Source organism: Leptidea sinapis, chromosome 9 (genome assembly GCF_905404315.1).
Source record: "Leptidea sinapis chromosome 9, ilLepSina1.1, whole genome shotgun sequence".
In the NCBI taxonomy this organism is placed as follows: Eukaryota; Metazoa; Arthropoda; class Insecta; order Lepidoptera; family Pieridae; genus Leptidea; species Leptidea sinapis.
The window spans coordinates 2,443,412-2,456,488 of record NC_066273.1 but is presented as its reverse complement, the minus strand read 5'-3'; the positions used below and the strand labels follow the sequence as shown (position 1 = coordinate 2,456,488).

At 39.3% G+C, this 13,077-nt stretch overlaps 1 protein-coding gene across 2 annotated transcripts; it reads left to right on the top strand.

Annotated features, from left to right (window-relative positions):
- Positions 1 to 10,976: 10,976 nt before the first annotated feature.
- On the top strand, positions 10,977 to 13,027 carry LOC126966216 (mitochondrial nicotinamide adenine dinucleotide transporter SLC25A51). Of its 2 annotated transcripts, none has more exons than XM_050810160.1 (3): positions 10,977 to 11,222; positions 11,373 to 11,587; positions 11,663 to 13,027. In XM_050810160.1, the coding sequence occupies exons 2-3, from the start codon at positions 11,390 to 11,392 to the stop codon at positions 12,386 to 12,388; spliced, it is 924 nt and encodes a 307-aa protein (XP_050666117.1). In that variant the 5' UTR covers positions 10,977 to 11,222; positions 11,373 to 11,389; the 3' UTR covers positions 12,389 to 13,027. The 2 variants fall into 2 exon arrangements, with proteins under 2 accessions (XP_050666117.1, XP_050666116.1); XM_050810159.1 differs by having other exon boundaries at positions 10,978 to 11,218.
- Positions 13,028 to 13,077: the final 50 nt, after the last annotated feature.

The following is a 13,077-nucleotide window of genomic DNA, read 5'->3' as shown; positions in this document are numbered from 1 at the left end:
CGTTCTATTGGAGAATTTGAGTTAGGGTTGTAAGGGGTTGTGAAATGTATGTTAATATCATGTAATGCAAAGATCTCTTTTATTAAATCATTTTCAAATTTCGAATCCGAATCTGTAGTGATTTTCATGGGTAAACCGAAAACAGAAAATATTTGTAATAGTGCATCTGCTACGTGAACGCTACTTGATGCAGTTAGGTTGATGGCTTGTGCAAATTTTGAGAAATTATCTATAACTGTTAAAAAAGTTGCCCCACCTGTGGAGTATAAGTCCATGAAGAGATGCTCCATAGGTTTTGTAGGCGTGTCCGTTAAAGCCAAAGGTGGTCTCAGTGGGTTTCTTTCATATTTAGCTCGCAAACAAACATCGCATTGATTGATGTATTTTTGAATGCTAAGTAACATATTTTGCCAATGATATTTTCTACGGAGTTGTTTATATGTCTCTTGTATTCCCCTATGAATTGTTTTTCCTATATGATGTTGTTTTATTAAATCCTCCTGTTCAGTTTTATTTTCCACTAAGGTTACCCGTGATGTGCACTTAAATAATTTTGGACCTCTGTCGTTAAATACTGTTGTATACACACGTGAAAATGCAAGGTATAACTCTTCATTATGTAAAAAACAGTGAAATACTCGATCTGCTACAGTATGTTCCTTTAAGAATTTAATTATTTCCTCTTCTGTATTATTTACAGGGATAAACACATCTTTAATTACTTACCTAGAGCTTGTTGACCTATTTTCTATGCGGTAAGTTGATCCTGGGGTCGACCTAATATGAAATTGTTTTTGTTGTCTATCTATAGCGTCAGATATTATAGGTATACCCCTGTTCTCATTATCTGGCTGTGTGTGATTAGTGGATACGAGTTGTTCAGGGTCATTTGCTACCATTATATTATCTCCTTCTGTGACTAAAATTGATGGTGTGACGTTTTCGTTTACTTCAAGGTTGTCCGTTTGCAGTTCGCCTGCCTGTTCCCTACGTGCATGTTCAAATATTCTATTTATTATTTCATCATCATCATTATCATCGAAGTTGACTGCTTCCGAATCTATACTATTATGAAAAATTTTTGCCCTTGACAATGCGTCTGCGTTAGTGTTTTGCCGACCCTTCTTGTAAACTACTTGATAATCATATTCTGCCAACTTTAAGCGCCAGCGTGTTAATTTTGAGTTTGGATCTTTAAGTTACATTAACCAAGTTAACGGACCGTGGTCGGTGTATATGGTAAATTTCCTACCATACAAATACGGCCTAAAATATTTTACTGCCCATATAATCGCTAACAGCTCTTTCTCTATGGTAGAATAGATATTCTTATTCTTATTTTCCGTTTCAGGTAGAGTTCTAGACGCGTACGCGACTGGTTTATCTAAACCCACACGTCCTTGGGACAGTACTGCACCAATTGCTACTTCTGATGCATCTGTCGTAAGGATAAATGGTTCATCAAAATTTGGATATTGTAATAGAGGTGCATTTGTTAATATTTGTTTACATTTGTTAAACGCATCGATGAACTCAGGTGAATGAATGACTGAATGATTTTTCTTGAGACATATGGTCATAGGTTTCGTGAGTTTTGCAAAGTCTTTATAAATTTTCGATAGTATCCAACCAAACCTAGAAAACATTTGACTTCCTTCTGCGTTTTTGGAAGTGGAAAGTCTAGCACTGCTTTAATTTTGTCCCTATTTGGCTTTAAGCCTTGGTCTGTAAGTTCATGGCCTAAAAATGTCACTTGTTTTTGGAGAAACTCTGACTTATCTAGCTGTATCTTGAGATTATGCATTTTAAAACGTTCAAAAACCTGTGTTAGCTTATGTATGTGTTCTTGTAATGATGTAGAAATTATAATTACGTCATCGAGGTAAGTAAATACATTTTCTACACCTCGTAAAATATGGTCCATAAGACGCTGAAAGTACTAGGCGCATTCTTTAAACCGAATGGCATCCTAAGGAACTCATAATGACCTCTTTCTGTTGAAAATGCTGTTTTTTCTACGTCACTCGGGTCCATTTCCACCTGATGGTATCCGCTAGCTAAATCAAGCGTTGTGAAATATTGTGCTCTACCTACCCTATCTAAAATATCATAAATATTTGGAAGTGGATATTTATCTTCAATTATACGGTTATTGAGTCTTCTATAATCTATTACAAGCCTCCATTTTATTTTTCCTGATGCATCTGGTTTTTTTGGTACAATATGCACAGGACATGACCAAGGAGAAATGCTTTCTTTAATTATTCCTTGTTTAAGGAGATTATCTATTTGATTACGAATCTCTTGGCGTTGTTGCGGAGACTGCCTATAACTTCTAACATATACAGGTGTTTCATCCGTAAGCCTAAGTTTATGCTTCACTGAATGGTTAAATGTTAATGGAATATTTTCAGAGTGAAATAATTCCCTGTACTGATAACATAAACGTGATATTTCTCGCTTTTCCTCTTCGTTCATGTGATGTGTTCTAATTTTCTCTAAGTTTTTGCAAAGTTCTCTATCTATCTCTGATCTAGTAGTAATTGAATGAAGCTCACAAGAAGTTTCCGTACTATTATTATAATAAGGCTCTAACACGAACGGAGCTGTTGATTTTATAAATCCTTTTTCAGTATTGAAATTTAGTACAGACGTCCGAAAATAACCATTCTCTACTTTAATAATTGCAGCAGGAGAAATTACACCATTATTCCAAAAGTAATCTTCGTGCAAATATTGGCCGTCTACATAATTTGTTTTAACCTTTATTAATTTTTGACATCTTGGTTCAATACTAATATTTCTTTTTGGGTAATCGAAATTAATAGGTATAGTTGCGCTTGACGTACGTAATACTTTATTTTTTATATCTATATTACTGCATAAGACCTTAAGCAAATTTAGCCCTATTAGACCTTTATATTTAGGATCAAAGTCAAAGATTAGAAATTTGTGGAATAATTCATTATTAAAAACCGGTGGTAATGGAAGGTGAGCTACTAAGTCATGTCTAGTAACACCATGCGCAGTTTTAACTTCAAAAGGTTCATGATCTATACAATGTTCAAAAATTGTACCGATTATAGCGTCGGGTGATATCATCGATCGCGAGGCTCCTGTATCTATTAAAAACTTACCTTTATATTCAGGTATCTCGATATAGGGCAAATGATCTTTATAGTGATGATTCAGTTTTACTAGCTCTGGTTGTCTGTGTTGTTGCCATCCCGAAAATCCAGTTCATCACATGAGGTAATTGCCTGGTTTTCCCCAATAATTTGTTCATGAATTTCTTCAGAAGGTGGCTGCTCCTCAAAATACTGGTGGTGATCATAATCAATTGGGTTACTTACCTGAGAGTAGTCGTTCGGAGTGTAGAACAACTCTTCGAAAGCAAATTGTGGCTTCTCTGGCTTAGTGACGGACCTCATACTTACATCTGATACTTTTTGAGTCGGATTTATATTTTGTTGAGGCATATTGGGTTGATGTCCAAAATTATTACGTACATTACCTGAAGTCTTGTGACCTTGGTGAGAATTCTTCCAAGGCAGGCTGGACTGTATCCACTGCTGTCGTTGTTGTGAATTCATATTATTTTGTTGGGGTACAAAATTAGGATTGAATAATCGTGGAGGGTTATTATTAATAGAACGCAAATAATTATTTTGTTGGAATAATCTAGAATGATCTGTTTTCTGTCTTATTTGCGAAGTAGATGCAGTATTTATACCAGGATTTGCTTGCCTATAATAAATTAGTTTAGCTTCCTCCTGTCTAGCCGCAACAATCGTAAGCTCTAACGACGTGGGTTTCATAATCCTAACACCTATTCCTACGTTAAATTCTAACTGACTTATATAATGTTCTATTACCATACTTTCATAATAACTTTTATCGGTATGTTTTCCGACTGTAAATAATGTATCTAATATGTCCCTAAGTCGTTTTCCAAATGTTTCGGCGTCCTCCGATTTAAGGCGACGCATTCGAGTAAGCTCCTGCATTACTTGGATCTCGTTTCTCGTTTCTCCTAAATGTCTTAATAACGCATGTTTAACCTCCAGCCACGAGTCCAGTGAGTTTTCGTACGCTATAGCATCTATAGCTGCGCCACTAAGCCTACTCTTAATTAAACTTATTAACACGGGGTGCGCTTGCCAGCCAGGCTCTATTAAACTAATAACGTTCTCTACTTCTCGTATATAATAATTTAATGTTTTGGGGTTACCGTTAAATCTCGGAATTAAATCACCCATAGTCTTAATAACACTATCGCAATCTTTAAGCGACATTATAGCTTTCACTGTACCCTAGCCTTACTTAACAATGCAATAATTCTACGAAGTATCCTATATCTGTGTGAAATCCGTGGCGATTTTAGCCTAACCACAACACACAATAAAATATATGTTCATATAAAATTCAAATTATTTTTCCAATTTGAAGTAATGATTAAAATAATATCTAAAAAAAATTTACGACAGGAAATAGAGCAAAGGAACTTGGAAGTAAAAGAGTACTTAACGAAATCTCTGCATCTCCCGCCGGACTTTGCCCCAGAACAGGATTTTCAATTTTCCGAAATTCCCGTAAATCGTCCTTTTAGGTTCTTATATCCCGATCGCGGTTATTACGATTAGAACCGTTCACTTGATTTTGAAAGTGCCGCGATCCTACCGACTGCGCCAGTTATGTTCGGACGATCATAAAAGGTCTTTTTAAAAATTATAATTTATTACACAAAACTAATTACAATGATATTAAAATATGACGTGTTTCTTATAACAAGACTGGAGCGAAAGTGAATTATAAAAATATTAAATTATAGACAATCGAAGTTCAGCGTCAGCATCTATTCACTTGTTCAATCTGCCACTCAGCTCTTTCACACCGATGGGGCCCCGGTAACGGGGTCCGCTAAAAATTTTGAAGAGTGGGGTGTTATTGACCGACGGGCAATGCGTTGTAGAGTTTGGCAAGTATTTCCATTCAGTCTATAGTTCACAGCAAGCCGAATTGAATGTTAGCGCAGCGGTAGCGGCAGCGGGTGAAGTGAACGGAGCGGCGCGGGTGCACATAGACCACTTGACCTTAGACGAGGTAAGACAGGCACTTAAAAAACTTAAGCCGAAGAAGTCTGCGGGACCGGATGGTATACCACCTTATATATTTAAAGACTGCCGGTCTGTCCTGGCCGAGCCGTTACTTCATATTTACAATCAGTGTCTGAAGGCAACTGTTTGTTTTGTTTCCCGAGAAGTGGAAAGTGACCCGAGTCGTCCCAGTGCTGAAAGCTAAAGGTGGAACACAGGTGGAGGGATACAGGCCAGTTGCAGTGTTGTCAGTTGACAGTTAGCTGCAGTTGCAGCGAAAATATTAAATCGGCCATTCATAGTAGTATTTATACTCAAGTTAGTGCTCAACTATCAGAGTCTCAACATGGATTTAGGCCTTCGAGAAGCACTACCAGCAACCTTCTCGGCTATATGTCTCATATAGTTCCAGCCGTGGACGGTGGAGGACAGGCTGATGTAGCATACTTTGATTTTCGAAAAGCCTTTGATTTAGTCGATAAGGATGTATTGCTCAAAAAGTTAGCATCAGTCGGGTTCACGCCACATTTACTAACCTTTTTGGCGAGCTATATGAGAGATAGGCAGCAATATGTGGAATATAAAGGCCGAAAGTCCGAACCATATTTCACAAGGTCAGGTGTCAGTCAGGGCAGCAACCTAGGGCCCTTGCAGTTTATTTTAATGATCAACGATCTGCCGCAGGTGGTCCAGGATGCTAAATGTTTGTTATTTGCGGACGACCTCAAGCTCTCTTTGGCTGTGAATGGCGAAAATGACTGTGTGAAGCTGCAACAAGATATAGACAGAGTGGTGAAATGGAGCCAGGACAACCTATTACAGTTAATAGCTCAAAATGTACAGTCATCACTTTCTCTAAATTACGGGCCCCTATTTGTTATAATTATAATATGGAGGGGATACCAATGTCCAGAGTTTCAGATGCCAGAGATTTAGGAGTCAGGTTAAACACTGAGCTTTCGTTTCGTGATCATATTAGACATTGTTGTAAGAAAACTTACAGAAATTTGGGTTTCTTGCTTCGTACCGTTAGTGGTTTCACTAACATAAGCGCTATTACAGCATTATACAACGCGTTGGTAAGGAGTCAACTGGAAAGTAGCGCAGTCATTTGGGCTCCACATGAGGCTAAATATAGTCTTATGTTGGAGCGGGTACAAAATAAATTTATTAGATTCTTATACATGAGGCTTTATGGGGTTTACCCATTTTACCCATTAATGTACCCTACACTATTTGTTTTGGGTATGGTCGGATACAATGAAATAAGGTCTAGAAGGGAATTAGCGCTTGTTCTTTATATTTTTAAAATAATAAGAGGCAAGATATTTAATGCGGACGTATTAGGGCAGGTGAATCTGCGAGTGCCGGACCGGTACGTGTGGCGGAGGCGTAAACCGTCACTGCTGGCGTTGCCGCGCGGGCGCACCAATTTGGTCAACAAGGCGCCGCTGGTACGCGAGCTTGATACACTTAACGTCGTGGCCGAACGGATCGACCTGTTTTGTTGCACTCTGAGTGAACTCACAAGGATTGCAATGTGGGCTATATGTTATGATAGCAATAAATAATAATTATAAGATTAGGTTTCTTAAGTTAAGGTTAACTATATATTGTAAGATTAAGTGTATCTCTTTTTTTTATATTTTAATTAATGCTCATTTTAAATGTTACATTATTTTTTAAGGTGAATGTTACACTAGCGCATTAGGAATATTCCTGTAATGCTAGACGTAAGGGTTGTAAATAAAAAAAAAAAAAAAAAAAACTTTTGTTAACTGATCAAGTGGAGGCGGGCGGGATGAAGAATCACATAAAATTTTGGAATCACTGATTTCACTAGCCAGCACAAGTCTGTGAATCTGAAATGTTTGGAAGTCGAAAATAAGGTGTTCCACAGTTCCTTCATTTGAATTGCAATGTGGGCAAATTTTATTCTCAACAATACCCAATCTTGCAAGGTGTGACGGTGCAGTATTATGGCCAAAACGCAATCTATTTATCGTGGTAATAAAATCTCTGTTGCAATCCTTCAATTGATTGTACCATGGTCTGACAGGTATGTTTTCTTGTATGCGGCCATACCATTTTCCTTTATTATCTTGGCCTGTCTTCCACATGTCGCACCATAACTTTTGAATTTCTTGGTCAATATATTGGAGACAATCAGTCATAGGAATCTCTATAACACTTTTAACATCAACTGAATCAATACCTTCATATGCAGTCTTATCAGCCATTTCGTTACCTGCCTTATGCCTTTGTGTGATGGCACCCATAGGAAGTCCTCTTGAATATGCTCAAGGTGGTATTTATTGGTGGCATTATTTATTTTATAAAAAAGACGATGAAAAGAGTAACTGTAAGATTAGTTAAACCTTTTATTAAGCTTAAATAATCCGTTACTATTAAAAAGTTCTTAAAGTTGTGAATTTCGCGTATTCTTATTAATGCCTGATAAACTGCATATGATTCTGCTGTAAAAATTGAGCACAATTGGTGTAGAACAAAATTTTTACATAATTTGGTTTGTGGATCGTAAAGAGCAGAATGTACATTATTGATTATGATATGATCGAAAAATAATCGTACCTAAAATAAGAATAATTAATAAGATGGTATAAAATACGCAATTATTTTTATACTTCTCAGTGCATAATACATCTATTGTTTGGAAACAGTGGTTTTGAAGTCGGTTGTTTTTTGCAATGGGACCACACAAGAAGCATCAGCTTTCAAATAAAACAAGAATTTTCAAAATAGGTTTAACGGTTAAAAAAACATACCGATGAATTGAGAACCTTCTCTTTTTTTGAAGTTGGTTAAAAACGATGCTGGTGAGAACGTCAATGGTGACTGCTATAGAGCCATGATTACTGACTTTTTCATTCATAAATTGAACAACCATGATGTGCAGGAGCTGTGGTTTCAACAAGACGGCGCAACATGTCACACACCCCGTGTCACAATTGGTTTATTGAAGGAAACATTTGGTAACCGCATAGTTTCACGTTTCGGACCCGCTAATTGCCCTCCAAGATCGTGCGATTTAGAGCCGCTAGACTATTTTCTGTGGGGATATGGGAGAGCTTGACTGCCTTCGTGTGGTGATGTCTCGCAACTCACACCGGCGCTCGGGCCCCTCGAGACCGCCTACTGAAACCCTTTTTTCTTTGACCACCGTTGGTGTTCTGGGTCAACACGACACCCCCTCCGGTCTAGGTCCGGTCTGCCAACAGAGGCAAATCCTGGGAACCAGGCTGGTGGGGTGCTGGCGTGCGAGCGCCTTCGCCTTACCACCTTAAAGAAAAAGTAAAGCATGCCATCGCCAAGCCTACCGCCGATATCGCGACGTGCGAATAAACGGCGTCCGCTTCGCCGCAATTTTTTGTGCGGTCGGCGATCTCCGGCCTCGAGGCAGGGCTGGACGCGATGATAGCGTCCGGACAAGTCTCGCTCGCTGCGAGCGCAACGAGGAAATCCGACCCTGCTCAAGCGCGTCCTTCGACGGTAGCTGGTGAGGAGACGTTCGTCGCAAGTCCACTGACGCCGTCTCCTGCCCCGTCCATCGAATCGTTGCCATCCGTCGTCCGATCGGCTACGCCCAGGCAACCGACGCCTATGAACCCCGTAACACCGATTCCTGCCGTACGCACGGCAACGCCAGCAGCGGAGAATCAAAGCACGCAGGCGCCTCACCCACGCATGCCGCGTTATCCCGGCTCGCAGGGCGTTTCCCCACGCCTCCACACAGGAGAGGAGACCAAACCCGCTGTTCGTGGAGGTGCTTCTGGACTGGCCGACGCACTTCCGGGAGCTGAAGAAAATCCTTGGCCACACGCCTAACGGACGCCCTGTTTGGCAAAGGCGCTTCATCCCGAAGTCGGACTAGGAGTTCGCCACATCCAGCGCTACCTCCTGGTTCTGGTACTCGCTCCCCGCGAAGAGAAGCGCTAAATTACGGATTCGTGGCCTGCCGGCAAACACAGAGCCGGCATTAGTGAAGGCAGACCTGCGCCAGCTCGGGTACGTCCCGGAGCACGTGCGCGCGATCACCGCTCGCCCGCGCAGACCGGGATGCCTGATATTAGCGTAACTCCAGCGAACACCGAGTCTAATCCCGGGTATATATGAGGTACGCGAGCTCCTCTGTATGCCCGGGATCACTATCCAAGCGTGGCGGGGCAGAAGGGGACCAGCACAGTGCTAACGTTGCCAGCAGTTTCAGCACTCCTCCCACAACTGCCACTGGCCCATTGCCTGTGTGCGGTTTGGGGACAATCATCCCGCCCGGGAGTGCCAGCGCCCTAACGAGGACCCGTCAACGTGCGCCAATTGTGGCGGTGCGCACACGACGCAACCCGGTGGATGCACCGTTAGGCCAGCCCGGTACCAGGCACCATCACACGCACCGCCTCAACTGCGCGTGCGCACACTGCCAGCGCCCACGCATCGGAGGCCGATGCGCCGGCTCGCTCATGGCTGACGCCAACCAGCCTCAGCGACCGGGCAAACGCATAGTGCATTGCGCGCTGCACCACCTACTGCACCACGCGCTATACCGCCCGCCCCATCGCAGCCTACTCAGCGCAGCTAAGAGTCCAAAGCCACCGTGGTCGCCGCCCCCACAGGGGCGACGAAGACGAAGCGAGTGACGCCACTGGACCCGCGATTCACTAAGGTCATCAGCATACTGAACCAGGTGCTGATGGCCATCCAGGAGCAGCATGACCCTATTCCACTGATCCTGGGTTGCATCACGGAGCTCTGCACCATTTATGGCTGAGCTCCGCATCGCGTTCTGGAACGCCGACGGGTTTTCATCACAAAAAGCCCGTCTCCATTCCAAACCTCTATACCTCTATAAAAAACAGCTTTATTATCCAGATAAAAACCTTAATAAGCATTGTATCGTGCAGGTTTAGCAGCCGGCCGCGAGTATGTTGAAAATCAGCTAATAATTACGTATATTGACAAAAAACATTTGGTTTAGAGAGCAGATTAGGATAATTAATTTAAATGAGATTTAAAAATTAGTTTTCCAAAGTTTCACTTCTGACATTTTTTATTTTAATTTGGTTCGAGCAGGTCTTGTTACCAATGCTCTATAGTCTAAATAAAATAAATTTATTAGAAGGACAGTCATCTGTCACCCAGCCAGCAGCGTTCGGAACCGTACGATAATTATCGTACACATACGATAATTTTGTGCCTACGTACGATGTACGATAGCATATTGTTATCGTACGCAGATTGTACGATAATTTCTATCATGATGCAAAATTTGAGAATTTATATTATTTCACTCATGCGTTGATAGTCTAAATCGCAGTAGCATGATTTTATTTTGTCCAATAAAATCTTGGGAAAATACCGGGAAATACAAGTTCTCTATTCCTATTGGTCCTTACGATCCGCTCTACTAAGTTTCACCACTGCCGATACTGTAACTTTATCCAGCGCCTGCTGTACACGCTTTCTTATTGGTTAGTATAGCATCTACCAATGCGAACAAGAGAATATAAGTTCGATATTTCGATTATGTTCACACTTCATATGTATCGTATATTTTCGTGTAGAAAAGTTGGCAGTTATTTCGTTATATTATTATGATTATTCGCTCTGACAAACGGAATTATTCAAATTAAGTGAAGAAAGAAGTACTTGCATGCATATCAATATTACAATTTATATGATTTATTTATAATAGACATTATCCTAAAAAAATACGATAATTTCGATCCATGTACGATAATTTTTACTCCTCTGGTACGATAGTCAGTCCACTTCAAGTTGCTAACGCTGCCAGCCAGTCACTGTCTCACGTCTCACCGACATCGAATGTCAGACGTCAGTGATGACTGATGATGAAGATTGATCTATGATGGGATTTAGACTTTAGTTGGTTTGGTCATTGGTGTTTGAAATGAATTATGTATTTAGCTGAAGCTGTAAGTGAAAGTTTAAGAGGATAAATTATGAATAAATAACAGGGTTAATTTAAATTACATCACTGAAAATTTTATTGACAACTAACACAAACAATTCAAATAAGAAATCTCAGTATAAATGTTTACATTCGTTATGGCATTGAAGAAAAATTTGCGAGATACGCAAACCACGTAGGTATCTACCTAATTTGATTAAATATAATTCAATTCAAAGTCCACCGTGACCTTGTGGCATGAGCACTTACCTTGTGTTAATTTTAAAAATTGTAATGTATCACGTAAATCTTATTAGATCCTTATTTTAAAAAAGTATTACATTTTCCAGATGATGAATAAATCAGAATGCCATGTGAGTGTGACCAAGACAAGATGTCTGAGGCCCAAGTCTTGGATAAGCCTGTTACCAATGAAGGCAGTGTGTCAGTTCGTATGCCCACTCATGCATTTTCTCATCATTGGAAGGAGTTTGCTTGTGGAGGGGGATCAGCATTCTGTAACATTCTCATTAGTTATCCCCTGAATAAGCTGATATTCAGACAGGTTGATATGTTAAATATTAATATAAAATATTTCCTTACATTGCATCTGTTGTATCTTATAATAGTTTTGTTACAGATGATGCATGGGGTTGAAGCAACATTTGCCTTGCACCAACTTAAAAAAGAAGGCTTGGTTTTTCTCTACAGAGGAATGCTACCTCCACTATTACAGAGATCTTTGTCTATGTCTCTGATGTTTGGTATCTATGACGAATGTTTAGAACCATTACTTAAATACAATGTCAACCCATATGTCTCCAAAACTATAGCAGGTGTTGTAGCAGGATGTTTCGAAGCTACACTGATGCCTTTTGAACGAATACAAACCTTGCTAATACATCCAAAATATCATAATCAGTTTAATAACACAGCACATGCTGCACAACATATTGCAAAGTTTTATGGCATCAAAGAATTTTATAGAGGATTAGTACCCATATTACTGAGGAATGGACCATCTAATGCACTATTTTTTATAATTAGAGATGAATTTAGAGTAAGATTGCCTAAGCAGGAGAATATGCTATACGATGGGCTGCAAAATTTTATTGCTGGTGCTTCAATAGGGGCTTTTTTGAGTACACTGTTTTATCCCCTTAATGTGATTAAAATAGGTATGCAATGTGAGTTGGGGGGTCCTCATAGAACAATTTTGTATGAGTTTAACTATATTATGAGAAAACGGGGCTCTAAGTTTGGCAACTTGTATCGTGGGGCTTTACTTAATATAAACCGTGCATTTCTCAGTTGGGGCGTTATAAATGCCTCATATGAGGTGCTTAGGAAGCTTTTATATTCCTAGTCAATCTATTTAGTGTTATTATTGTTATTTATTTTATTAGTGAACATGTATATATATTATGAGTATTGTTGTTGTAAGTAAAGCATGTGTGTTGCAAAACATGTGTGCCAAAGTACCTAAAAATCTTGTGATAAAGTTGCATTAAATATCAATGTCTAAATGTATAATGTTACAATTAATTTGAAGTTTTATCATATAATGTAATGTTGCAAGGACTTAAAATGACGAAATAATGTCATAATTTAACACCCCAATACTCTAACTCCCAGTTCCATAAAAGATTTTATTTTAAGAAATAAAAATGTTTAAATAGAACATTTTGTGTTATGAAACTGTCATAAAATAACTGAAACTTGAATGAAACATAACACTGTTTTTATGAAATATAAAATACTCCAACTGTTCATCTAAGAAACCAAGTATAGAATTTTACATCAAAAGGCTCCGTGTATGATTTTTCAAGTAAAACATTGTTATTAATATTTTACATTATTAAGCTTGCAACATATTACATAAAAGATATTTTTATTTTGCACACATCATCATAAAGTTTTGAACAATTATTACCTTTCTTGCTAGGTATGTACTTTAATATAAAATCATAATGCCATACAAATATAATAAATATATATGAAAGTGTTCATTTTTTATTTCTGATTGAATATGGCTTCAACAATTTTATGGTTAGT